General features: G+C 41.8%; 1 protein-coding gene across 1 annotated transcript; it reads right to left on the minus strand.

The window, feature by feature from the left end:
* Positions 1 to 6,831: 6,831 nt before the first annotated feature.
* UBALD1 (UBA like domain containing 1) lies at positions 6,832 to 25,904 on the minus strand. Its single transcript, XM_074280404.1, has 3 exons — positions 25,001 to 25,904; positions 11,942 to 12,004; positions 6,832 to 7,992 (listed from the first exon to the last, which is right to left on the minus strand). The coding sequence occupies exons 1-3, from the start codon at positions 25,118 to 25,120 to the stop codon at positions 7,651 to 7,653; spliced, it is 525 nt and encodes a 174-aa protein (XP_074136505.1). The 5' UTR covers positions 25,121 to 25,904; the 3' UTR covers positions 6,832 to 7,650.
* Between the last annotated feature and the right edge of the window lie 1,463 nt (positions 25,905 to 27,367).

The raw sequence follows: 27,367 nt of genomic DNA on the forward strand, positions 1-27,367 counted from the left end.
TCTCAAAGATTAAACAAGAGGCCTGGCAGATTGGTGATCCTTATTACCCCTCATCTTGATTGCTGCAACTGTCTTCTAACTGGAGATCACCTGCCATCTGCACTCTCCCTCCCTGAAATCTGTCTGTTATCTCACTACCAAAAAGATCTTCCTGATGCAGACATTGAATATGTCACTCCTCTACTCCAAACTCATCAATAGCTCACTACTGTTTGTGGCTGTTGTTCAATAGCTTCAGTCTCGTTTAATTCCCTGTGACTCCATTTGGGTTTTTCTTGGCAAAGATATCAAAGTGGTAGTAACAGGAACATTGTGTAATGATCAACTATGAATAACTTAGCTCTTCTCAGCAAAACAATGATCCAAGACAATGACAAAGGACTCATGATGGAAAGTGCTATCCACCTCCAGAGAAAGAACCGATAGAATCTGAATACAGATCAAAGCATACTATTTTCACTTTCATGTGTGTGTGTGTGTGTGTGTGTGTGTGTGTGTGTGTTTTGCCCTTTTGGTCTGTTTCTTCTTTCACAACTATGACTAATATGGAAATGTTTTATATGATTGCATGTATCAAATTGCTTACTGATTTAGGGAGAGAAGGGGGAGGGAGAAAAATTTGGAACACAAAATTTTGTAAAAAAAAAAAAAAGAATGCTAAAAATTGTCTTTACACATGATTGGGGGAAAATAAAATCCTATTATATGATTTTTTAAAAAGATATTGAAGTGGTTTATAATTTCCTTTACTAGCTCCAGCTTTTTTATAGATGAGGAAACTCTGATAAATAGGGTTAAGTAACTTATCTAGGGTCACACACCTAGTAAGTATCCAAGGACAGATTTGAACTCAGGAAGATGAATTTTCCTCACTCCAGGCCCAGCACTTTGACCACTCTACATCTAGCTGACCATTATTCTTATAGCTTCCCAAATAAAAATTCGGTGGGCATTTAAGGCCTTCCATAGCTTTCTACTTTTAGCAAATACTATTACTTTCTTCATGGGTTATACTGGACCACTCACCACAACCCTTGTTCATGTCTTGTGTTTTCCTATCTTTGCATCTGTGCTCATGGTATTCCAGGTATCTAGAATATTTTCCTTCTCTCCCAACCATTTCCAATTTTTTTGAGATTACCATCCTTTGAAGGGTCTCTTTATTCACTTCCACCTCTTAGAATCCTTGCCTCAAAAATGTTTGTAGCAGCTCTTTTTTTGTGGTGGCAAGGAACTAGAAACTGAGTTGGAGAATGCCTGAATAAGTTATAGTCTAGGAATATTATGGAATATTATTGTGTTATAAGAAATGTTCAGAATTATACACAGCAACAAGAAGATTATATGGTGATTAAAAAAAAAAAAAAGCTAACAAAAAAATCATGTCTCCCTTCAAGACTGAGCCCATGGGCCATAGTTTCTTCAACAAGCATTTCCTGGTTCCTCCAGTTTTTAGCATGATCCATTACACTCATTATGTTTTTATTTTATATTATATGTATACGCATGTGTTTGTGCATATAGGTGTGTACACCTATTATACACACACATATATATATATATATTTGTGTATGCACACACACATACCTATATAAATCCTGCATTTTCTTATCTGTAAATCCTCCAGTAGAATCTATAGAATGGAAGCTTCTTGAGAGACAGGATTAATTTTTAAATTTGTATACCCATTGCCTAGTTTAGTACCTAGCATTTTGACTAAGGATTGGGTAAACAGGACAGATCTGCTTTCATTGCTAATATAATGAGGAAACTTCCTGGATCAATGCAGATAAGCACCTGCTCAGCAATTTATTGACTTAGAAAACTACTGAGAGATAGCCTATTATAGTGGAGAGAACTGTTTTTGGAGTTGCTAAGGACTGGACACACTTGAACCCTTATACTCATAGATCTTGTCCTCTTGGGCAAATCATTTAATATTTCAGTTCCCCAATTCCTCTCCCCCCTGTCAATTCACCCACATAGTGAGTGCTTGGTAAAAATGCTAATTTACCCATCACTTCCATGAAACTTTTTTTCCCTTTCCTCTGATTTCACATCTTTCACTTTATGCCACTCTAATGTGTTCTTATCTTAACCTGTTTTGTACTATATTTATTATAGTGTTGCATATTTGTGTATATCTAGATGGCTCAGTGCATAAAGCACTGGGCCTGGAGTCAGAAAGACTCAACATTCAAATCCAAGTTCAGACACTTAGCTGTGTGACCTTCAACAAGGCTCTTAACTTCTGCTGGCCTTATCCACTGGGAAAGGAAATGATAGACCATTCCAGTACCTTTGCCCAAAAAACCTCATGGACAGTATGGTTCATGGAGTAACCAAAAGTTGTTCATGACTGAACATTTGTATGTATTGCTATATCCTTGTAGTTAGATAAAAAAAAATGCTATAATGAGGGGGCAGCTAGGTGGCGCAGTGGATAGAGCACCAGCCTTGAATTCAGGAGGACCCGAGTTCAAATCTGGTCTCAGACACTTAACACTTCCTAGCTGTGTGACCTTGGGCAAGTCACTTAACCCCAGCCTTGGGGGGAGGGGGGGAAATGCTATAATGTAATGTGAGTGTAAAGACCATGTCTTAATCATCTTTGTTATTCTTTTATCTACTTAACATATATCTTAAGTGTCTCCTTCAGGCAAATATCAAAGTGCTTTATATCTAGTAGGAGTTTAATAGTTGTGGAATGAACGAATTAATGAATAAATTAATGAACAAATGGGGTTTTAGTAAATGAACCTGGAGATACTTAAAAGTTGCTATAATTCACTTGAAGGCTCAGGGGTCACTGGGGAAGATATTCATTTTTCCCATCCTGACCTTTGTTTATCTCCTCCCTATTCCTTACAACTTACCCCCCCCCCCCCCAAAGACTCAGACAAAGCACGGATTAAGTAGGGCTGTCTTCTAACCTTTCCAATCAAGTGAGAATGATTGAAGTGCTGGGATTCCCAAGGTTTTCTCAGCAGTCTGGTTTAAGACAAGCAGAAGTGATCTATGACACAGGTAATTAACCTTGAATTAGGGTTTGGCTGTCAGTGGAATGCCATGAGTATGGACAGAGCAAGTGATTAAAGAAGGATGCCTGGAGCAAAATGGGAGGTTAAAAAAACACAAACCTACCACAGCCACGTGAAGAGAGGAACTGGTACTGTGAATTTATTCTTATTCAGAAAGGGTATTGACTGTTAGCGATAGCTATAGTGCAAAGATCTCTGTGTTTATTTGTTGTTAATCAACATTGAAGATGGTTCTGATAAACCATTACCGGAGGGAGACTAAGCTCCTCAGTGTGACCATAAGAGAGGCAGGCAAGTGGATGGAGTGGGCTCCCTGAATTCTGCTCATTCACACAGGATAGGATCCAATATCCCCTCTCTCATTTCTACTAACAAAATGCGAGTTAGAAGTTTGACGGAAATGAGAATTTAGGAGGAAACGACAGGGGATTTTTTTCCCCCCCTGGGGACCTTTACAGTGGGTGGAATGAGAAAGCTTGGCTGACTATAGTGGCAGCTGAGGCCCTATACCAACTAGTCCAATGGTCTCTAGATCTGACAAAAATAATTAGAACAGGGAAAGCAGAGTACCCTGGAATATCAGGTGGGAGTTGATCTATCGGAAGGAAGACAGATAGCCTGGACCAAAAGTAAAGGAGCTAAGCTCAAAAAGCATAATAGTAACCTTCTATATGTAAATAATGATCTATATTTATAGAGCACTTTCATGTTATTTCATGTGATCATCATATTAATTGGCAAAATGAATGACCATTTTGTAGACCAACAAATGGGCTTAGACAGCTCAGTTGAATTTCTCAAGTAGGCTTAAAAGAGCTGGACCCAGTCAGAAAGATTCCATACCTAAGTCCAAATATAATCTCGGACACTTAACTGAATATGACCCTGAGAATGTCATGACCTCTGCTTGACTCAGTTTCCTAATCTATAAAATGGTGATATACCTAACCCTCCTCAGAATTATTGTAAAGATGAGGTAATGTTTGTAAAGCACCTTGCAAACCTTAACGTGTTCTATAAATTATATTATTATTATTTTACAATAAATGAAAGCACTGGGTCAAGAATACAAAATCTTCTGATTGAAAAGATAAATATACTGTTGATCAGATTTGTGAATATTAAGTAGTGCTGATGTTCTTCAAACCAACCAAGTAGGCCATGGGTGTCAAGGTCAAGTTAGGACTTCCAAGCTTCAGGGATCAGAGACCTAGGCAGGAACATTGTAACTTGAAAGCCTCCTAGACATTGTTAAAGTCAGTGAAAGAAAATTATTTTTGTGTTCTACTAAGTTCATATGAGATAGTGTGGAACCCATGGAAATAAGTTTGAGGAAGACACAAAGAGTTATCAATGGCAATTCAAATCACATATACTGCTATTGTTGATATGTTGATTAGTTTTGCTGATTATTTTTTTTTTTTCCTCTTTTAAATTTTATTACAAGGGATGCCTCTCTGGGGGAGATGGAGAGGAAAATTAAGAAAAAAGATAATGTAAAACCAAAAAATATTAAGATAGAAAAAATGTTAAAGGTAACATGTAGAATTTTTTTAAAGCAGAATTGTGATGCCCTTGATTTTTAGACCTTTTAGATTGCCTCAGTATTTTTCCTCTTCCCTTTCTTAGAGTGCCATCCTTTACAACATTTTTCTTTAAAGGAGAGAGGAAAAATTCATCAAAACTGATCACTACATCAAATAAATGACATTTTACATGTAATATTCCCTATCTGTGCATCTTCACCTCTACATGAGTGAAGTTTTCTCTTCTCTCTGCTTTGGGTTCAAAGTTGTTCTCCATAATTTCAAAACAAGTATTTCCAATTATTTTGTGGTGGTTTTCCTTTCCATTTATATATTCCACACTCATAAGAGAGGACAAGGAATGGGATTCATAAAAGAGGTTGAAAACCTCATAGCTCTGGCAAACTCCAAATAGCTCAGTTTGAAAATCTAATGGAATTTGGAACTCAAAATTATTTTTTTAAAATGGTTTTAAGAACCTTTAACATGTCACGGGGGGGAAATATATATTTTTAAACAAGAAAACTTAATGCCTTAGGACTGGACTGACTGAATCTAGGAACAGGAGCTAAAAGAACATTCCACACACACACACACACACACACACACACACACACAAAAAAAAAAAAAAAAAAAAAAAGAAAAAAAAAAAAAAGAACAGATTCAGATCCAATCAGAGCTACTTCTTTGAACATCTGAATGGAAGAACAGGGCTAGTTTTAAGACATACATGACTTTCTATTATAGGAACTACTGCTTGCCCTCTGAGGGAGTTGGCAAGGACCCAGATGGTCAGGGCTTCCTTTCTTCTGGGTCAGAAGACATTTGGTCATTAAACAGGGCTTGCTGAACCAGGTAATACAATATTTCCATTCATCCAGATTCTGCAGCTTGGACAGTCTTGGAATGCCAAACCTTTGAATGATATATTTTTACTTCAAGGATCTGTGAGGATATTTAACTAATGTAGATCCTGACTTCTTGAGACGGTCTTCCTGAGTTTTGCTGACCCCATCTCTGCGAATCACACAGTAGGTCAGTTCTGGTAATAAACTTCCCAATATAGAGCTAGTGAGCTTGGACCACACTGCCCAAATTGGGGAATACGACCCTTAGCATTGGCTGCTTTGTTTTGGATTTTTTTTTTTTTTTGGTACTGTTTTGCTGGGGGACTGAAAATTTGGACCTCTTTTCTCTCATGTGGCTACCCAGTCTCGGTCTCAAATGTTTTTAAATGCCTCTCCGATCCCTGTCCACATCTCTCGGGTACTTGTGAGTGTCCCTGACACTTCACATGACTCTCTCAGGATCTAAGATCTACATGTAAAAATAAAATGACATATACAAAGTACTTTGAGAATATAAAAGCTAGCTGCTGTAATTAATCAGAGGAATGTTCTGGAGTATCTGGTCTCCCTCTCCCAGGTTAAGGCTTACAACTACATCTCTCCTCCCACTTTTTCCCCTGAAGTATATTGGACTCCCTCCTTCCCCAGGCCCCTTGGACAATGTGTGAGTGACCACCAGGGTATGTCTGTACTTCAATGTAGACACACTCAAGAGCCAGATTGCTGTTTTGGCTTTCACTCTGCTTTCTCTTAAGCACTGAGCTTACAGCCACTCTGTGTTTATCTTTAGGTAAAACAGGATTAAAAAGGAAAAAAAAAAAAAATCAAGCCTTGGACCCAGGGGATGAATAGCCCAAACTTTTGCATTTAGATTGAGGACTGGCCAAAAGCCAGTAGGGAGAAACAAACTGAAGCAGGATAGTGATTTTTTGGTCTTATTCTTCACCCCAGGATGAGGGAGAAAATAGGGATGGTTGAGTAAATAGAGTGGGGTGCAGGGAACAGAGGAGATACCTCCAGTCACAATTTCAACTCATACATAAGCTGAAAACCAATATTGCTGCAGACTGAAGGGTGAGGAGAGGAAATCTCTTCATTCTTAAGAAAATGACGGGAAAATTGTAGCTTAATAAAATATACAGAGAAACACTCCAGATGCTTCTGAATAGCCTAACGGACCTCAAAAGGATTCCTCTGCTCAGATATTAAATACAGGCTGAAAGAGAGAGGGGCCTCAGAACCCATGTAGCCCTATCCCTTAACACATCTTAGGGCCCTCAGGGACAGCATTTGAACCTGGGGCCCTTTGGCTCTCAGCTTCTCTCTCTGGCCTTTCCTCCTTTCCTCTGTCTGACTTGCTCACACACAGCAACATGCAAAGGTTATCAGAAAACAATGCAAAACCACAGAGTCTGGTGGGTTTGGAATTTCTTCTTGTTTGTTAAAATGGGGAAAGGGGGATCCCATCCCCCTGGGCTCTGGGGAAGGCATGCAGGTGATCCCAGGGGGGAGACGGGATGGACAGGGGGACTGGGGCGGGGAAGGTGAGAGTCCTGGAGTTTCCCACAGTCCATTTCTATGCAGGTGAGGCAGTGCTGGACAGGAGAACAGAAGACGGGAAGGGAAGTAGGGCAAAAGGCAAGGGTAGGGAAGCCTTTGGGAATCAGTTATTCACATGCAAAATCCAGCTGCCCTGAAAACCTACATGGAGTTTTGAGTAGAGACATACACATAAATACATTTTTATACACAAGCGCGCACGCACACACACACACAAATGGGGCCCTGTGTTCCCGTGTTTGTACACATGCATGTGTGTATGTGTGTGTGAGTGCATATAAGTACATGGAACCTGAAATCAGAAGCTGACTTTGTAGTGATTCTCTAGGGTAACTAGGGAAGGGGAGGGGAGGACGGGCAGGGCTGGGTAGCTGTTTAGTCTTTGAGAAGGTCCCTCAGTCTCTAATGTGAGCCCAGCTTCAAATTAAATCTAGGCAGAGGAGAGTGTGTGTGTGTGTGTGTGTGTGTGTGTGTGTGTGTGTGTGTGTGTGAAGACACAGTCCCTGCCTGGCTACCAAGTCCTGTCTCCCCCCCTCCAGGTCTCCAGGGGAAAGGGGAAAGAAATCAACATGGGGGGTGCAGAGGAGAAGGATGAAGGGGCCTGCAGGAGATGTCCTCTCCCCTGCCCCCGGCCCTGGGAGCTAGGCCTTGGGGAGGGGAGGGGGAAGGCCTCCCTTATCTTTCCGCCTCCATGGTCGAGTTGGCCTTCTGTTCTGAGGTGGCCTGCTGGGAGGCTGGGGGAGGCCAGTCCGAGGGCTGGGAAGAAGGGGCAGGAGTCCATGAGTATTGCTGCGGCTGCAGGGGCTGCTGCTGTGGGCCCGGAGGTGAGGCAGTGGGCCAGCCGGGGGTGGGAAAGCTCCCAAAGTGGGGGGGATGCGGAAGGGGTGGGGGCGAGGTGGCCGAGGAAGCCATGGGGCTGCTGCTGTGGAAGCTCTCAGAGGCCTTGAGGCGGGAGAGCATGGTGAGGGCGTCGGGGAAGTTGGGGGGCGTGGCGGGGGTGTTGGCAGGAGTGCACATCTGTGGAGAGAAAAGAGAGAGGGCCAGGTTAGAGCAAGTCTGCCTCTGCAGCCCAGAAGCAAGGTGGAAGCCCGGACAAGTGGCTCCAGCAACCCCTGTCCCCTGGCCAAGGAGCCAGCATGTACCTTCCTTCCTTCCCTAACCCTCAGAGCCCTATCAAAAGGCCAGTTTCTGCTCACCTACTAGAAGAAGAATCCATCTTAGAATAAAATCATGCAGCCCAACACTGACCTGAAGTTATAGGTCGGTCAGTTCTTGCTTGCTATTAGAACTGTCCAAATGATTTCTCCGTGTTCCTCCTGGGCTCCCTCCTGTCTCACCTGGACACAGGCTGAACACGCCCTTCTGGCCCAGGGCCCCTCCAGAATTCTATCTCAAGCACTGCCACAGCTACTTCTACGGGCAGATATATATTTATACATATCCCATGGGCAGAACCATATAAAAAAGACTGGATCTTTCCGGTTCTTCCTGACACTAAGGAGTGGCATTTAAAACTTTCCAAGCCCTGCCTTTCTACCTGCCTCTTTATCCTTATCTCACATCATTCCCCTTCACACACTCCACATTCCAGCCAAACGGGCCTGACTGTTACCTGAACTCAGCATGCATCTCTACCTCTTTTCAAGGCACAAGCCTGGTATGCATTTCCTCCTTGTTTTATTTGTTCAGATTTTTTGGTAATTATCTTCCTCCATGGCTTAGTTCAGCCAGTATCTTCTTCATAAATCCTCCCCTGATCTCCAATCCCCAATTAATAAGAGTCTACTCTGAAGCGTCAGTAATGGCTCAAAGACCTAACTGACTCCCCTCTGTATAGTTCCCACTTCTCAAATTTTGGTTCTCATCAACATAAGCCATGACTTACTCCATCTTCCAGGAAACTAGTGTTCAGCACTTCACCCTAAGGCCCCATCAATCTAATTAGATACTTTTGTGGGCCTTATAGGATCTGGAGGACTAGCAATCAGCCCAGGGGATTAGGAGGCCAAACAAGGACCAGAACACTATCTAGATTCAAGCCCCATTGACCATCAATAGGATGTGGAAAACAACCAAAAGAGCTTCTTCCTTTGGTCCTTTCCTTTTCCAGATGTTGTACTCTGGTCAGGAGACATTGCATCTGAGCCTGGGGGAGGAAGAGCACTGTAAAAAGAAAGGAGGGCTTTAACAGCAAAGTTGGTTGGGAGGAAGAAGAGGCCTGGATGATGGATGAACAGAGGAGAAGGAGTGGAATTGGGAAATAATATCTAGAAGAATCCAGAAAGACTAGCATAACTCTGTAGGGTTAAGCCCTGGGGATTTTCTTATTCTAAACAGCCTGCTGAGGGTCCATGTTACTCTAGGAGATAGATCTTTCTAAAGGCATCTGTTTCCTCCATTCCAGAATGAGTGTAAGACTTGGGTAAGACCCCCATGCCCTTCATCCACTAACTAGGTATACCCTGTTCTTCCCCACAATATGCTGATAGTCAAGCTGGGCTAAGAGAAGGAAGTGAGAGGTCAAGGATTTATTGGGCCTGACTCTGTCTGGAAACAGACAGCCTTTCCACCTCATACCACCCCCAGCATCCTCCTTTATGAGAAGAAAGAACGCCCAATGTAGGTCTGGGTTCTAATTTTGGCTCCGACAATAACTCGAGTGCTTTTGGGGAAATCCCCTCATTTCTTCTGCCCTCAGCTCACTCCTCCATGACGTTTGTTGAGAAGCTTGTCAACTGATCAAAGCAAAGAGACTGGACTGCAATATCTCTAAAAGTCTCTTTCAGTACTAATAATATTCTGTGATCTCTGGAATGATCACTAAGGGCTCTGGTCAGTTCTAAATCTATATGATAAGTGCCATGCTTTCCATTTTCCTTCTATTAGTAACAGTACTGATCACCCCGAAGAAGGAACTCACTAGTCCTTGGGGCTCAGCTCAGAACCTACATGTTCCCGCACCTACTAGCACTCTAGGTCTTTTTCTTTCTTTCTTTTTTTTCTTTTTCTTTTTTTTTTAAAGGCAATCAGGGTTAAATGACTCAGGTTTTCCTGACCCTAGGTCCTGTGCTCTACCCAGCACCACCTACTTGCCCCAAGACTAGGTTAATAAAAGTAAAGATGTATATTTTTCCTAACTGGATTCATGGACACCTGTGAAATTTATTCATGGTCCCTAGATTCTAGGTTAAAAACCTTTGCTCTAAGCAGAAAAAAAATTGTCTATCCCATTACACTCTAGGAATAGCAAATCATAGTCCCTCTATCTAGGTCACTTTTAGGAAACTTATCGGGGGTTAAAGTCTCCCCTTAAATTTCAGCACCCATCTATGGCCAAAAGCCTGCAGGTTCTTTCCCTATTAGCCTCTATGCCAGAGGTTCTTAACTTTTTGTACATGTCATGAATTCCACTTTAACAGCCTAGGGAAGCTTCTAAATCTCTCCAGAACAATGTCTTTCAATGAGTAAATAAATGGAAGAAAATGGGAGATTTCAGTGAAGGATTATTAGTAAAAATTAGTGAATAATGTAATTTTTTTTCCCATCCAAATTCATGGACTTGGATTCTGGGGTAAATAAGCACCCTAGATTTAGAGCAGGGCTTCTTAAACTTTTTCACCAGAAAATCCTGGTATACAAATCAATATTAACTGATAATAAATTATAATTTTGTAACCCCCCCATATTCAGTTATGTGACCTCATATGGGATCATGACCCACAGTTTAAGAAGCTTTGCTCTGGAGCATATCCTGCTTGAGGGCCCAGAACCACAGAACCTCCTGGATTCTTCCTGGGGCTATAGAAGGCTGTTTTAAGTTTTGCCAGATTGAGGCCAGGGGCTCTCTGAGTACATAGAAGCTGGCAGACCTTGTCATCAGCTACATTTCTTAACCCGCCAGACCTGGACTCATGGAGGTGCTAATGTGCCATAAAAAGAATATGCGATTAAAAATTAAGGGACAAGGCAGCTAGTTGGTATAGTAGATAGAGCACCAGCCCTAAAGTCAGGAGGACCTGAGTTCAAATCTGGCCTCAGACACTTAACACTTCCTAGTTGTGTGACCCTGAGCAAGTCACTTAACCCCAATTGCCTCAGCAAAAAAAAAGAAAAAGAAATTAAGGGACAATCTAATCCTGACTCTGTCACTAATTAGCTGCATGAGTTTGAACAAATTGCTTCCACAAAATTTTTTCTCATCTATAAAATGAGGGGGTTCACCTACATGGATGATGAAGTTCTCCTAGTTCTAACATTCTGTATATCACTTTGCTTCTCAAGTCCAGTGACCAGTGCTAGGGTTCCCAGGCATGGTAGTAGTGTATTGGGGAAAGACTTCTGAGGCATCCTTTTGGCAACTCTGAAATCATCCTTTCATGCACGCACAAGGCTGCTGTTAGTTGGGACCCCCATTTTAGGATTAAGATAACTTGGAGACCATCTACTTCAATTCTGTCATTTTACAGGTAAAAAAAATCAAGACCTAAAGAGATTACAAGTGGCTTACTGAAGGCAATAGAAATTATAATCATAAGAGATAATATATTCTAGGAGAGTATGCTTCTGGGAAAGTGTTAAGGAATAAATTCTGGACTTGGCATCAAGGATTTGAATTCTGTATGGCATTTACTAATTGGGTAACTTCAGACAAGTGACAATTTCTGCCTAAATTTCCTTATCTTTAAAATAAGGAGGCAAGACTAGATGACCTCTAAGGTCTCTTTGGACTCTAAAGCTCCAATCTATTAAGATGATTTAGCCCCTCACTTTCTGTGAATAGGTACTGGCTCCTTTTGGGCTCAGAGGCAAATGGATTTCCCCCCATCTCTCACTCTCTCAATAGCACTATCCCATATTGGAACTTGACCTATAAAAGAAGAAAAACAACCTGGCAAACAGAACACTTAAGAGACTTATCCCTCCCAAAGAACTTGATAATGATGTAAAAAAATGGAAAGAGACTTACCATCTGATGATGGTGGTGGCTATAAGGGATATTGGTCTCTTGGAAAAAAGCACTGAGAGCTATCTGCAGAAAAGAAGAAAAACATTAACCTTCCAACATTCATTGAACATAATCTATCTCTCCATTCACCCATTGCTCCTCCATCCCATCTCACCTATCCAGGTTAGTAGTCAACAAAGCTTTATTCCACACCATTAACACCCAACCTTGTGCTAAAATGCTCTAAAGCATAAGAATTTAAGACAGTTCCTGCCCTCAAATGTTTAATATCTGGCAGGGAGACAAATAAATACACAGACAAAGATACTAGAATATGTAATTATTTCCTTTCCTTTTTTTTTTTTTAATTTTTAAATTTTTTTTGTCCTTTTTATTTTTTTTAAATTATAGTTTTTTATTTACAAGATATATGCATGGGTAATTTTACAGCACTGACAATTGCCAAATCTTTTGTTCCAATTTTTCCCCTCCTTCCCCCCACCCCCTTCCCCTGATGGCAGGTTGACCAATACATGTTAAATGTTAAAGAGTTATTTCCTTTTCTAATGTGATCCCCATTTTACAGATGGAAACTGAGGCAAATAGGAGTCAAGTGACTTGTCTAAGGTCATACAGCTAGTATCTAAGGCTAAATTTGAATTCAGATCTTCCTGACACAAGATCAGTGCTCTATCCATTGTACCGCCTAGCTATATTGAAGAATTATATTGAAAACAAGACAGTAATTTATTTTTTTTTCATTCAAGAAGTTCTTATGGAACACAAGGTTTGTCAAGGGTGAATGTTGAAAATTATCCATGTATATGTTTTGAAAATAAAAAGCTTTAATAAAAAAAGGAAAAAAAAAGTTCTTATTTATATCATTCCTAAGTGCTCATCCCAAAGTAGCAAAGACCAGAATTCAAGTTCAGCCTCAGATACCTACTAAGTTAACCTCTGTTTGCCTCAGTACCTTCAACTATAAAATTATATTTACAACAGCATTTAAATCCTAAGATTGTTGTGAGAATTGCATTTGTAGAAAGTGCTTAGTGAAAAAAAAGGTAAAAAGAAAAATAAATGTGCTTGGCACATATTGAGGTGCTTTATAATAAAAAATGCTTGTTTCTTTTCCTTCCTCAACTGTAAATTGATACTTAGAATTAAAGATGCAATGGAGCTATGAGAATCACAAAAGACCTAATATAGAAAGTAGTACTTGAGCTAAGCCTTAAAGATTTGGACACTTGCTAGCGATGTGATCCTGGGCAAGTCATTTGCTTTCTTCATGCTTCAGTTTCCTTATACCTTTAGGGATATTGGGAGGACCAAATGAGATAATATTTATAAAGTACTCTGCAAACTTTAAAGTTCTATAGAAATGGCTGTTACTAATACTACTACTAACTTGACACATGTACCTCTCTTTTCAACATGTCTAATCCAAAACAAACTCCAGCTTGTGTCAGAAGCCATTCAGTAAAGAACTCACTGCTTCATGAGACAGACTATTCCCTCTTCTCTAGTGAGGATACCTTTTCAGCATGTTGAGCATAAGACAATTCATTGGGTGTCTACCATGTCTGGAATTTTGTTGCTCCTCATCTTTGTCTCCTAACTTTTAAGTCCTGGATAAAATCCTTCTAAAAGAAGCCTTGCACAGTCTCCTTTAATACTAGTGCCTTCCCTCCATTGATTATCTTCAATTTCTTTCTTTTTTTTTTCTTTCCTTTCTTTGTATCAGTAGTTTGGCTGGCACATTGGGGGCTCTTAATAGATAAATCTTTATTGATTGATTATTACACATTTGCCTCCCCTGTTATTTCCATCTATTTGTCCTAGGTCTATCCTCTTATATCACATAAAAGGAGAACACTATAACACATGCTTAACAATCTCTCAGAAACCAAATCTCTGCAAAAAAAAAAAAAAAAGCTTATTATAAAGTTACCTTAAATAATGTATGGATGCAAGGATAATTTTTCAAACCTTGTGTTCTAATTTTCCCCCTCTTCCCTCGACCCTCTTCCCTATATGGCAAGTAAGCCAATTATTTTCAACATGGTAAAAAAATATAGCAAATCCAATATAGGCATATATATTTAGATAATTTCCTTGCTGCACAAGAAAAATTGGATCAAAAAGGGAAAAAAGAGAAATAAAATAAAGTTCAAGCAAATAATAGCAAAAAAAGTGAAAATGCTATGTTGTGATCCATACCCAGTTCCCATAGTCCTCTCTCTGGGTGGCTTTCTTCATCACAAGATCATTGGAATTGGCCTGAATCATCTCATTGTTGAAGAGAGCCAAGTCCATCAGAATTGATCATCATATAATCTTCTTGTTGTCATGAATAAAGATTTTGTCATGTATAAAGATCTCCTGGTTCTGCTCAGTTCACTCAGCATTAGTTCATGTAAGTTTTTCCAAACCTTTCTGAAATCATCCTGCTGATCATTTCTTACAGAACAATAATATGAAGCATTATTGTTCTATAATGAGCAGACATTTCAGAAAAGCCTACACACTTGGCTCTTTTCAACAATGAGGTGATTCAAGGCAATTCCAATATATTTGTGATGGGAAGAACCATCCAAATCCAGAGAGAGAACTATGGAGACTTGAATGTGGATCAAAGCATAATATTTTTACTTTTTTGTTGCTGTTGTTTTTTTTTCTCTTTTTGATCTGATTTGTCTTGCACATCATAATGAATATGGAATTATGTTTAGAAGAATTGCACATGTTTAACCTATATTGAATTGCTTGTTGTCTTAGGGATGGCAAAGATGAGGAGAGAGGAAGAAAAATTTGGAACACAAGGTTTTGCAAAGGTGAATGTTGAAAACTATTTCTGCATGTATTTGGAAAAATAAAATACTATTTAAAAAGTAAATGCTAAATTGTAAGGTCTGGGCAGTAATTGAAGATCAGTGTGCATGGGAGTCATCAAGGAAAACTTCTTTAGTTAATATACATAATAAGTCTCTCCTTACCCCCAGGTAGAGATGAGGAGATAAATTAGATTAATTGAGACTAAATGTGATCACTAAGGTCCCTTGTAGCTCTAATGATCTAAAAGACCTCATTTCAGCAGTTCACTAAACAGCTTCAGTCCCCTGGCTTGCAGCAAATAAAATTCACCAAAATGCTTTCATTTGAAAGAATGAAACTTTAATGGTAGAAAATCTGGCAGTATGATAGATAGGATGGTGAAGGGGCATACTGGGGGCAAAAAGGAAGTAGATGCGGATAGGGAAGGAAAGAATGTCTCTAGCCAATCTCAAATCTGACAACCTCACAGGAAGGACCTGCTAATGAACTTTGGGGAAACCAAATGGCACAGTGGATAGAGGGCCAGACCTGGAGTCACTGAGTCCAAATCTTTTTTTTTTTTTTTTTTTTTTTTTTTTTTTTTTTTGAGGCTGGGGTTAAGTGACTTGCCCAGGCTCACACAGCTAGGAAGTGTTGTGTCTGAGACCAGATTTGAACTCCAGTCCTCCTGAATTCAGGGCTGGTGCTCTATCCACTGTGCCACCTAGCTGCCCCTGAGTCCAAATCTTGCATCAGATACTTACTGGCTGTGGGACCCTGGACAAGACACTTTACCTGTTTGTTTGACTTGGTTTCCTTACTGTAAAATGAGCTAGAGAAAGACATGATGAACCACTCATTTTTTGCCAAAAAACCTCCAAATGGGGTCACAAAGAATCAGAGAGGATTGGAATTACTGAACAACAAATAAGCTTTACCCACTTTATCATTCTGTTAAGGGCATTTGATCTGTTAAGGCTGTTTTGTTATTTGTTATATCAGTTAACCTTCATAATAACCCTATGATAGAAGTTCTATCATTATCCCCATTTTACTGATGAAGAAACAGAAGCTGAACAAATTAAGTGCCCACATTAGGGTCATAGAGTTAATAAACCTGATGTAAAATCTCCTTTATGCCCAATCCAATGCTCTATCCACTAAGATCTAGCTGCCTAATTTGCATTTTTTTCCTAGTTATCACATAAAACCACACTGTCTCTATAAAGAAAATCTCATCCAAAGGGTCCCTGGTGGGGTTGGATGTTATGGGAGGAGGGGGAGAGGAATTAAAAAACCTTTCATCTCACAGTGAACAAAGGGGGAAAGTGATTCTAAAATTTGTTCTCAGAGACCCAGGAATCGATTGAGCAGTCAGGTGAGTGGGAAAGCATCCCAGAGATAAAAGGGGATTTCTAGACTTTGACTCTCCATTGTGATTTAAGAGACTTTGCTGAGAACAGAATAGAGGGGAAGGAAGATGCTTACCCTTTCTTGCATCAGGAGAGGGAGTCATCCTACTCTTCAATTTGCCTGGCATGTCTCCCAGCATCCTGAGAAAAGATCCCCCTGCTTAAGAGTGTGGAACTCCTTGAAAGATTTTAGGAGACTCTTAACAATTTCAGTAGAGAAACATCAGTCCTCTTTCTTTCTCTCTCTTGTCTAAAGCTAATATCCAAAAAGAGGGGAAGGGAGGCGGGGTGGGAGAGTAGTTAAGGAGCCAGCTGGAATGGCTAAAGGCCAGCACTAAGAAGGAGGGTCTCCTGGGCTTTCTTTGACATTTGCTATTTTCTGGCTTTGAACCATTTTCTGGGGCCTTTGCAGGAGGTTGGTAGACCCGAGAAATGGATGAAAATAAGGAAAGTCTGCCGGCTGTTGCGAAAGGATTGCAATATGGAGCGGGGAAATTGTGTGAAGGGTCTGGCTCTTGGCTTCATCAAATCCCTAAGCTCAGCAAAAGCCCCAAGAACAGGAGCCAACAGGTCCCAGCTCCTCCTTCCACTCACCCCTGGGGGTTCCTTCCATCTCCTTGGATCCTTTTGGGTAGTGCTTCCTTGTGCAAGGGAGTGGCAGAATCCAATCCGCCCTCCCCCACATGCCTCCTCCACAACAAAATGGTATGTCGTTTTTTAATTAAAGTGAATTAAAATTAATTATTCTGAAGATTTCACAATGCTTCCCAGAGATAATTGGAGATGCCCTGGAGTATCCCTGATCCACAGTGGGGAAATCATTGGTCTACAGAGAACCTTTTAAATGTTCCCTCCCATCTATTCTTTCTTTGCCCTACAATCTCCCCCAAACCCTTTCTTTTCTCCCTCTGTGTCTCTCTACCTTGCTCTGGGAGAGAGGTTATGAGATATGAGTCTGGGCCCAAAATATGTAATTCTTGAAATAGGGTTTTGAGAGACCGTGATAAGAGTGGTAAGATTGAAAACCTTTTATTCTTCAGATACTTGGAGCCTCACCCAAACCTGGGCAATGTCAATAAACATCACAAGAACACACCCTCTCCGTCTCCAGGTTCCCCCTCCCCAATCTGACCTAGAGCCTCCTGAGCCTCCTGAGGGCTACACCTGCAACAATGCTCAATTCTTATTCTCAGGTTTCATTTCCCAGATCTGGCAGAGAAATCTGATAGCTGTCCTGGATGCAGGGTGGCCGCACAATACAGTCCTGCCTCCAGACATCTGTGGGAATCCCTCAGAGGAGGCTCCCAGGGTCACACCCTAACCCTCACAGGCTGATCCACAGTCCCATCCAGGGCTGAAGTTCTTTATAGACAGAGTAGGAGTGAAGTTAAGGGGTGCCAATAGATCCACCCTCAATAGAATTCTCTCTACAGACTTGCCCTTAGCTTCTATGCTAGCTTGAAATTCCTGCCCTTGAAGTTACTAATAGGTTAGATGACAAAGGAAGGGTCCCTCTCTCCAAAAGGCTTCAGTTAAAATATATGTGCTGCTTTTTTAGAGAGGCACTAAAATCACTGCCCACTGATTACAGAATGAACAGATAAAGTGTAGAATGTGGATAGAGTGGGATCTTATTATATAACAAAAAGGAATTCAGGGATACATGGAAAGATATAGAAACTGATGTGAAGAAATAAAACCAAAAGACTCATGATGAGAATAACGTAGATGAAAAGAAGGAAGTTGCAATGACCCATCCTGAGTAACTGTAATGACTAATCTAGGTCTCAGAAAACAGATAATGAAATGTCTCTCCTTCCAGCAAAGTGGTAGCTATGGCCATAGAATATTGCATGTGTTCTCAGATGTGGTCACCTGGTTTTGCTTAACCATTTTCCTTTGTTACAAGGGGAAGGCTGTGTGTGTGTGTGTGTGTGTGTGTGAGAGAGAGAGAGAGAGAGAGAGAGAGAGAGAGAGAGAGAGAGAGAGAGAGATGGGATAACCAGAAAAGACTTAAATGTAAAAAAACAAAATTCATCCATCAAATTCTCTTTTTAAAATTAACAGTAAAATAAATAACATTAATGTATTAGTTGAGATTTATGGCTGTTTAAGCCTATTTTATTAGCACACAAACCTCTGGTCTAAATGTGTCAGATTAGCTAAGGCCACAAGGGAAATTATTACATGAAAAGCATGAAAAGTGTTTGTGTAAAGTTCATGCTGGTGACTGAGAAGAACCTTCAGAATCATCTAATTCCCTCATTTTGTTGCTGTTGTTTCAGTCATTTTAAAATTCTGTATGACTCTTTGTGATTCTATTTGGGGTGTTCTTGCCAGATACTGGAGAGGTCTTCCATTTCCTTCTTCAGATCATTTTACAGATGAGGAAACTGAGGCAAACAGAATGAAGTGGCTTGCCTAGGGCCAGACTGCCAGGAAATGTCTGAGAATAATTCCAGGCCCAAGACTCTAACCACTTCCCCTCACAGCTGCCTCCCTCATTTTACAGATGTGGAAACTAAGTCCTAGAGAAGCAAAATGAGTTGTTGTCTACGGTCACACAGCTAGTTTATGGCTGTGTTTGTTTTTTGCAAAGTTCTTTCTCTCACCCCATCTGTGAGATGGCCGAAGAAGTTGATTTGCGCTAACTAGGGATGAAATGGATGAGGTCCAGAGGTGGCACCATAGTATACAAATCACTGGACCTAGAGTCAGAAAAACCCAAGCTCAAATCCAGCCTTAGATACTACCTGTGTCAGACAAGTTGCTAACCTCTGTTTGCCTGTCTCCTCATCTATAAAATGGGTATAATAATAGCTCCTACCTCCTAGGGCTGTTCTGAGGATCAAATAATTGCAAGGTGCTTAACAGTGCCTAATACATAGTAAGTGTTAAATAAATATTAACTACTATTTCTACTACTGCTACTACTACTACTATTATTATCACAAGACTTGGTCCCAGAATCTTAGAGTCAGTGATTTAGAATCAGAAGAGATCTTAGATAAGGCTCCTTTTTTTTTTTTTTTTTTTTTTTGGCTGAGGCAATTAGGGCTAAGTGACTTGCCCAGGGTTTCACAGTTAGTAAGTGTAAAGTGTCTGAGGCTAAATTTGAATGCAGGTCCTCCTGACTCCAGGTCCAGTGCTCTATTCACTTTGCTATCTGGCTGCCCCCAAAATTGCCATTTTAGAATTAAGGAAATCGAGACCTAAAAGTTCAGTTACTTGGCCAGGATCACTCTGCCCACAGTCACACATCCAGAAAGAGATGGGATTTCAAAGCCCCATAGATCAGTGCTTTCCTTCCATTAGTCTAATTAGCAAAAAATGTTTTTATTAATTAAAGTTCTAATTTGCCATGGCTCAGCAAAAGCTAAGATTAGAAATAGAACCCATAAACAGAATGGCAGCACCAGGATCTGATCCCATGCCCTTGGGCTCCAAATTAGTCTTCTTTCAACCAGGTCATTTCACCTCAACACTGGCCTTTCCTGATTCCTTGAGACAAGGCTGTCTAGGCTCACAAGCCTAGGCTCACTAACCTTGATGGCTGTGAGTGACAATTCCCAAGCAGGCCAATAGAGACAGCTGTTTGCAAGCAATCCAAAGACTTTGGAGCTCTTTGGAATTCAGCTCCTAGAACCCTAAGAATCAGGGCTTTGGACAGATCCAGAAAGACACATTAGATGATATAGTGGAAAGAAAACAGGACTAGAATACCAGAAAACCAGATTCTAATCCCAGGTGAACCAACAGAATTAACTGTGTGACCCAGGGTTACTAAACTCTCCCTCTGTAGGCCTCTGTAAACTGATTTTCCTCCTGTTAATAATGATCTATAAATATGATGGTAAACAAATCAATATTTAAACTGTAATCTTCACAGAACCCACTTAATGCTATTCTTTCAATCAATCAATAAACATTCACTAAGAATCTACTATGTGCCAGATATTATACTAAGCTCTGGGGATACAAAAAGAGACAGAAGGCAGTACCTTGTCCTCAAGGACCTTACATTCTAATGGGGGAGGCAACATGCAAATAAATATATACAAAGCCAAGCTATATACAGGATAAATCAGAAGTGACTACAAGAAGGAAAGAATTGGAATTAAGAGAGTTTGGAAAAAGCTTCCTAAAGAAGGTGAAATTTTAGTTGGGACTTAAAGGGAGCCAGGGAGACTGGTAATTGAAGGGAAGGAAGGAGAGCATTCTAGGCAAGAGAGATATCTATAGAAAATGCTTGGAGAGGAGAGATGGAGTGACATCTAAGAGGCAAGAATCATTTAATTAAAGTATGCATTAGAGATTAAGGAAAAGAAGCAGAAAGGTAGAAGGTAGAAGGGGATTGATGTAATAGATGTAATAGAAGGGGATAGATGTAATGGATGTAATAGAAAGCCATTGGAGTTTATTAAATGGAGCGGGTGATGGTGAGAGAGTAAGGAAGGCATATAATCTTGAGAAAAAGAGAATGGGCAGATTCCTATAATCAACAGCACTGACCGTTGTGTTGTTCAATGGAAAGACTAACATTGAGATGAGCTTGATTTAATAATGAGGGGTAAACTGAGGAACTCCAAAGATACCAGGATTCCTGTTGCTTCAGTTCTCCAGAATAAATCTACTGTTTTCTATTTCTATGAAATTTAATCACTTATACTTATAATCACTTTACAGATAACAAAACACTTTTTACATGTTCTTCTGCTCCTCACATCATTCTGAGAAGTAGGTTTCATGAGAATTATCATCCCCTTTTTACAAAAAAACCTGAGTCTTAGCTTAGATAAGTCAAGTGACTTTGTCCACAATTACACAGCTACTAAGATGATTCCAAGTGTTGGAATTTCAAAGTCCAGAGCAATGCTTTCCTTCTACTTCACCACATGAAAATGAATCCAATTAATATGACTCTTTTAATTAACTAAAGTTCTAATTTGGTGTGGTTTAGATCAAAAGATCAAGAATACAGTTCCAAAATTAAATGCCCAGGGTTGTCCATGAGAGGTGTCCATGAGGGATTCTACATTCAGTCCAATCTCAATAATCAATGTTGACATTTCTATAGCACTTTATGGCTTGCAGAACACTTTGGATACCTATTATCTCATTCAATCTTCATAACAGTCAGTGGTGAATATGTCATTAGACCCAATTTTCTTTTCTTTCTTTTTTTTTTTTTTTTTTTAGGCTGGGGTTAGGTGACTTGCCCAGGATCACACAGCTAGGAAGTGTTAAGTGTCTGAGACCAGATTTGAACTTGGGTCTTCCTGAATTCAGGGCTGGTGCTCTATCCACTGCGCCACCTAGCTGCCCTTAGACCCAATTTTCAAGTAAAGAAATTAAGGCAAAGAAAAGTTACTTAAGCAGCTTAGCCTTTGACACAAAGTATCAAGGTAGAGACTGAATTTAAGTTCTCATTCAAATTCACTGTGCCATAACTGTTCCTAAACTTTCCTTAAATTCATCTCCAAGCTCGACAATACTCAAAACAGTCTGAAGCAGGGCCAGTAGAATACTCCCTTAGCAAACAAATATTCTATTCTGGTCACCAGATTTTGCTCATTAAGACAGGAAGGGAGACTTAGGCAAGTTAGATTCTTAACAATAAGGGTTGGAACAGAAAGGATTTTGGGGTCACTCTGCAGTTACTCAGGAAATTCAATTCACTGTACATGTATATAAGTGGGTGGAGGGTGGGGTTGAACAGATGGTTTGCTGAGAAGGCTGAGATCTTTCTTCCTTCCCCTATCCATTTCTGCAATGTCCCCTTACTAAGCTGAACAAGGTTGAGAAACCATCTTTCTGGGCTGAGAGGATTAATAAGCCTTCTGTCTTCAGCCCCAAACACAGCCCCTGGGAGAAAAATATGGTATTTGCATGTGGAAGTACATTGGGGGAGGTTAGGGGTTGGGGTGGTTCCATTATTTGTGATTGGCCAGTTATCCTGCCAATCAGGATTAAAGGGCTAGCTAGTATTTTGCCTCACTTGACAAGCAGCTCTCAAAGACATTTTAAGTGTTAACCTCTGTTCTCATGTTGTCTGCCTATGGAGATTAAATTCTCCATCTGTGTCCAAAATGCCACCCATTCAGGTACACTGAAGGAGATGAAATTTTCCCAGGATTTTTTTCTCAGGTCTCTCTTCTAAGTAAGAGCAGACTCCTTCCAGAATAGAGCAGCAGAGGCTTCAAATTATGAGCTGCTGTGAAGAATTATGCTGCCATTTATTTATACCTAACTTTTTTTCTTAGTATCTTTATCTCCATTTTACAGAGGCACAGGGTGGTTCTAAAGGCACCTCGCTAATTTAAAAGCTAGTTCAGGAATTTCTCTTCACTTTCAGAATATGAGTTCTGGACCACTGTTCTCTCCTGTAGGTTGCAGAGGGAAGGGAATTTATACAATCTATATGAAATATCCACTATGTGTGGGATACTGTTATAACTCCCCCCCAACATGATACAATGTTTCTAATCCAAACATTAGACACACGATTCATTTTAAATAAAACATATTCAGGGGTCATTGTGAGTTAAACCAAAAGGGTCCTGGAATTAAGAAGAATGAGGACATGGATGAAATCATAGACCCCAGTTTAACCCAAAAGTCAGGTAGTTTATCCCAGTCCCCATCAGTCTATGTTAAATAATAATCCCTTTAACTGATCCAGTGCCCAGCCCTGGTAGTAGAGCCAATAACAATTGGCTTGGGAAGTACCACTTGGGAAAGGGCCAGGTTTCCCTTTGGCCAGAAAGACAATGGCAGCATTAACAAGAGAGACCCATCAAGACCAGCTAGCTCTAGGGCTCAGATTTTGAAGAACATTAAGACCACAGACAGGGCCAAATGATCAATGAGATACATCCCAAGTATCTCAGACTACCAAGATCGGTATTCATACTCTAGATTCAACTATATGTGTATCAGGATACTGGCGCCCCTCCCCCCACACTGTGCTACTTATGTAAACACAGCACACTGCATTGTAGTCCATGTATCTACAAATGCATTCACTGTATCTTACTGCATCTGAATCCAGACACTCAGAGACACTGCACTACACAATTCATGTACACATGGAAGTACACGGTACTGTATGTGTACAAACAGACACCAGGTGGCACTCCTGCTGTCCCGTTGCCTGGGACTCCTTTCCCCCAGCCTCCCCAAGAAGCAACCTAGCCTTGAGGTTTACCACTTGGTTAGTGCCACTCCTAGTACAGCTAGGTTCAGGCTAGCAAGGGCCAGGACCGGGGACACAGTACCCAGAATTTTGAAAGGTAAACGAAAAGAATCTCAATTCAAGACAGCTAGAGCTTCCTAGCACATATCATCTCCCCCTCCCCCATCTCTCCATCCCTCCCCCTTCCCTCGTGTGCTCCTAGGCCCACTGGGGCCCCTGCACCGAAGCATGCTCTGCCTCCTGCCTCCTTCCTCCTTCTCCAGTGGCTGCATTTCCGCACCCAGACCCAAGTCTGTGAAGCTGGAGGGGGAGGGTCACGCTCGAGTGTCACCCTCCCCAGAGAGCCAGTGTAACCCACTTGGCACCAGATTCTCATTTCCGCTGGCCCTGTCCATCCGCTGGCGTTGGCCCTCAGCCCTCTGGCTCACCCTGACAGCTGCGCTGAAGGGAATAGGGGCCGTTAGCTTTAAGTGAACAAAAGAAGCATGTTTGGTGGTGATGTTGATGATGATGATGGTAGTGGTGGGGGTAACCTCAAATCCCTCCACCTCCCTGGGAAGAAATAAGCTCAGCCGCAGAGCCCATCTGCCCTCGGGCTGCAGGAGCCTTGGCCCTGGCTCGCCCGGTCTGCATGGCGAGGCCTTGTGGAGCTGAGCTGCTCTGACTCACAGGGGAAAAGGAAGAAACCAATGGCCTTACCTCCCCCTGGACATGGTGGAGCCTCGGGCCGAGGGGGCCAGCCTAGACACCATTTCCCCGGGGAAGTCAGGGGAGGGCGCGGAGAGGAAAAGGTTCTGGGTCCAAGATTTCTCCCTCCCTACTCGGGGACCAGAGGTTCTCTCCCTGGGTCCCGATCACAGACCTTGAACTGAAAGGAACCTCGGTGTCCATTTATTCCACTCCTCCCCAGCTCCCACCATTTCCAAAGACGTAAACTGAGGCCCGGAACCGTCCCCCCCCCCTCCCTCCCGCCCCGTTCCTGCTCCCGAATCCGCAGCTGGGAAGACAGCGTTCTCGGTGGGTCCGTCGAGGAGGACTTCTGGGGCCGCTGCTATCCCCCGGCTCTACCATCCCCGATTATCTGGTCTGAGCCCAGGTGTACCACTGACGGGATGTACAAATAAACGGTGCACACGAAGGGAGGTATGGGGTGGGGGAGGGGGAGCTGGCGGCAGACAACCCAGTGCGCGATTCCCAGACAACGGCGCACGGACCCCACAGACAGGCAGAGACAGACAGACGACGAGGTTACTATTACAAGCTGCGGCGTGTGCTGTGCGGAACCGACTGCAAAACCTAGAGGCCTCGCCGCAGTTGTGAACCGCACCATCTTATAAATGCTGTTGGCGTCTATGCGGTGTGTATGGATGTTTGGATGCATAAATGTGCAGCAGCCTATTGGAAAACGTGGCTGAGTTTGTTGGATGCAAAACATGGCAGTTCACACACAGATTAATACATACACAGACACACACACAGACACACAGACACACACACACACACACAAACCGGTCTCAGCTTGTGCAAGCACACGCACACCAGGAAGCGCAGGTACACAGACCCGCAGAGGCACACACACACACACACACACACACACACACACACACACACACACACACACACATACAGAGGGACACACACACACACACGAGGACTCACCTCGAATTGCCAATGTGCCGCCTGAAGAAGCTGCTTCGCCTGGTCCGCGGCGCACCCCGCAGTCAACACGAACTGATTGATCATCACCTGGTGCTTCAGCTCATCCATGTTCACCGACATGGTGCCGAGTCGGCTTCGCTCGCTCCCTGGCCAGACAACGGGAGGAATTTCTGGGCGAAGGCTGGGCTTTCCGGCTCCCTGGCTCTCCCTTACAGATCCACCATTACAGAGCCGGCTCTTGCTAATACAAATATTTACTGTAGGGTACTGACTCACCGAGCCTTGCCTCTCTGATGGACAGAAACGGGGAGGAGACTGAGCAGGAATTCTGGGAGCTGTAGTCTTCTCTGCGGACCCCCCCACTCTCCCCACCCCCTCTCTTAGTCCAAGTAAACATACGGAATCTCACTCTGCTCTGTTACTGGATTGTTGGACCGCGCTCCGAAATATTTCACATCTGATTTGGGTCACCACCTAGACAAAGGAGTGATTTACGTCTGAAACGGCTGGACTAGGACTTGAGGTTTCCGTCTTTCTTTGGAATTACGATTTTCTCGGGGTTGGGTTTGGGTGATAGAATTGCCCGGGAGAATTTACATGATGAACTTGGACCTCAGAAAAAACCTACAAACGCTCGAGGCTGTGATTATTCATCTTTACTAGTCTTCGTCCCTCACCCACGCCATCCCCTTAAACTCCTACCCTGGGTACTCTTTCCTCCTCTCCCCCATTTCATCGACCCTGTTTTCTTATATAAAATCTTTTGTGGGGGAAAAAATGTCATTATTTCTGAGAATCCAAACTCCACTTTCTTTTTCCCCTGGCCCTCCCACCATTGCAGTGCCTAAAGCGGGGCTGCAAATCCATGGGTAGCATTTACAAGAGCAATTTCCCTAGACTACACATCCCAGAAACCCTTTGTTTATTTGCATAGTTTTGTTAGAAATGATGTCAAATGAGTGAGCATGGATTCCTCCAATGAAAGTCAACGGGGTGTTAGTACCTTACCATATAAGGTAAACAAATCTGGTGGCCCCAATGAATTTATGGTAGAGGTGGGAACTGGACTGGGGACCGTGGGGGTTGTAATCACGTGGTCCTGGTTCTGGGACTCCAGCCAGCATGGCAGAAACGCTGAGAAAGGCGCACAGTGTTTACAATCAAGCACATGCGATTTCCTGTTTATGTGGAACGGAGAGATTCCATGGGCTGCATTGCTTCAGCACAATAACAAAGAGAGGAGGTGGGAGAGCTGGATCCAGAAGATGACAGATGTAGCAGATGCTCTAGTCCCATTACTCTGCCACTAAGCAAACCCTGCTTTGTCCTCATTTGAAACTGGGGCAGTGCAGTGAGGCTCTTAAGTGTTCAGGAATGATTCCCTGTTTCCAGAGGGTGCCAGGAAAATTAGGACTTCCTACCTCCTTCTGGCCAACTCAGCTAAGGCAGGAAGCATCTAATCATTTTCCATTCCAGAGGTGCCGGAATTTAAGGTGGGGAAGTCAAACCAGGAAACACAGGTCTTTGGACCAACAGGAACAGTGTTCTTATGTGATTTGGTCTGAAGTAAACTGGATGATGGAACAACAGAAAAAGGGTAACATAATGGAAAGAAAATATTATCCTAAAAGGCTAGAAAATTTATGTTGCAGACATTCTTTGTGTGACCTTGAGCCAGTTACTAAAGACAACTTCCTATGTACTCATCTATGAAATGTAAATGATACCTTTTCTGCTGTTTTCACAAAGCTTTTAAATGGAAGTTAAAGTGTTTTCTAAAGGGTAATATACTATACAAATGTAATATATGTATGTGTATATGTGGTATGTATATGTGTGTATACACACATCCCTTCCTCTTAATCAATTGCCATTTCCATCCCATTGTAATGGCCTCTGTCTTATCACTCAGCAAATATTACCAAATTTGCTACAATACAGAGCATAGGTACAAAAGTTACCCATTCAACCCTATGATCTATATATTGAACATTTTACACTATACTCTAGGATGGGAGATAGACAACATAGATAGAGTTTAGTTGGGGAGACAAAAATAAAAAAGATAATAATAATATGTAGCAATATCTAATCACAGCTGCCAAAGTGCTATAATTACCATGGTGGAATAGTCAGGACTCTCTAGAAAAAAAGAGACAAAAGAAGGGGTAGCATTCTGAAGGTGGGACAGGAAGGTCTGTTTAAACAAGAAAAGCAATGAAGGCAGTGAAGAGGCAGGAATTCCAATTTTTTTCAATAAATATTTTCTAAGCACCTATTAAGGGTACCAGGATCTAAGGGCTGGGGATATGGAGACCAAAATAAGACAGTTATTGTCCTTAGAGAGCTACATTCTAAATGGGGACC

Source organism: Sminthopsis crassicaudata, chromosome 1 (assembly GCF_048593235.1).
Source record: "Sminthopsis crassicaudata isolate SCR6 chromosome 1, ASM4859323v1, whole genome shotgun sequence".
In the NCBI taxonomy this organism is placed as follows: Eukaryota; Metazoa; Chordata; class Mammalia; order Dasyuromorphia; family Dasyuridae; genus Sminthopsis; species Sminthopsis crassicaudata.

Bases quoted from the DNA above. Each gene is read 5' to 3' on its own strand.
- UBALD1 (XM_074280404.1), bottom strand. From the start codon at position 25,120: ATGTCGGTGAACATGGATGAGCTGAAGCACCAGGTGATGATCAATCAG. The intron at 12,005-25,000 runs GTGAGTCCTCGT...TCTTTTCTGCAG, and splicing joins CGGCACATTGGCAATTCGAG to ATAGCTCTCAGTGCTTTTTT. The intron at 7,993-11,941 runs GTAAGTCTCTTT...TTCTCTCCACAG, and splicing joins GCCACCACCATCATCAGATG to ATGTGCACTCCTGCCAACAC.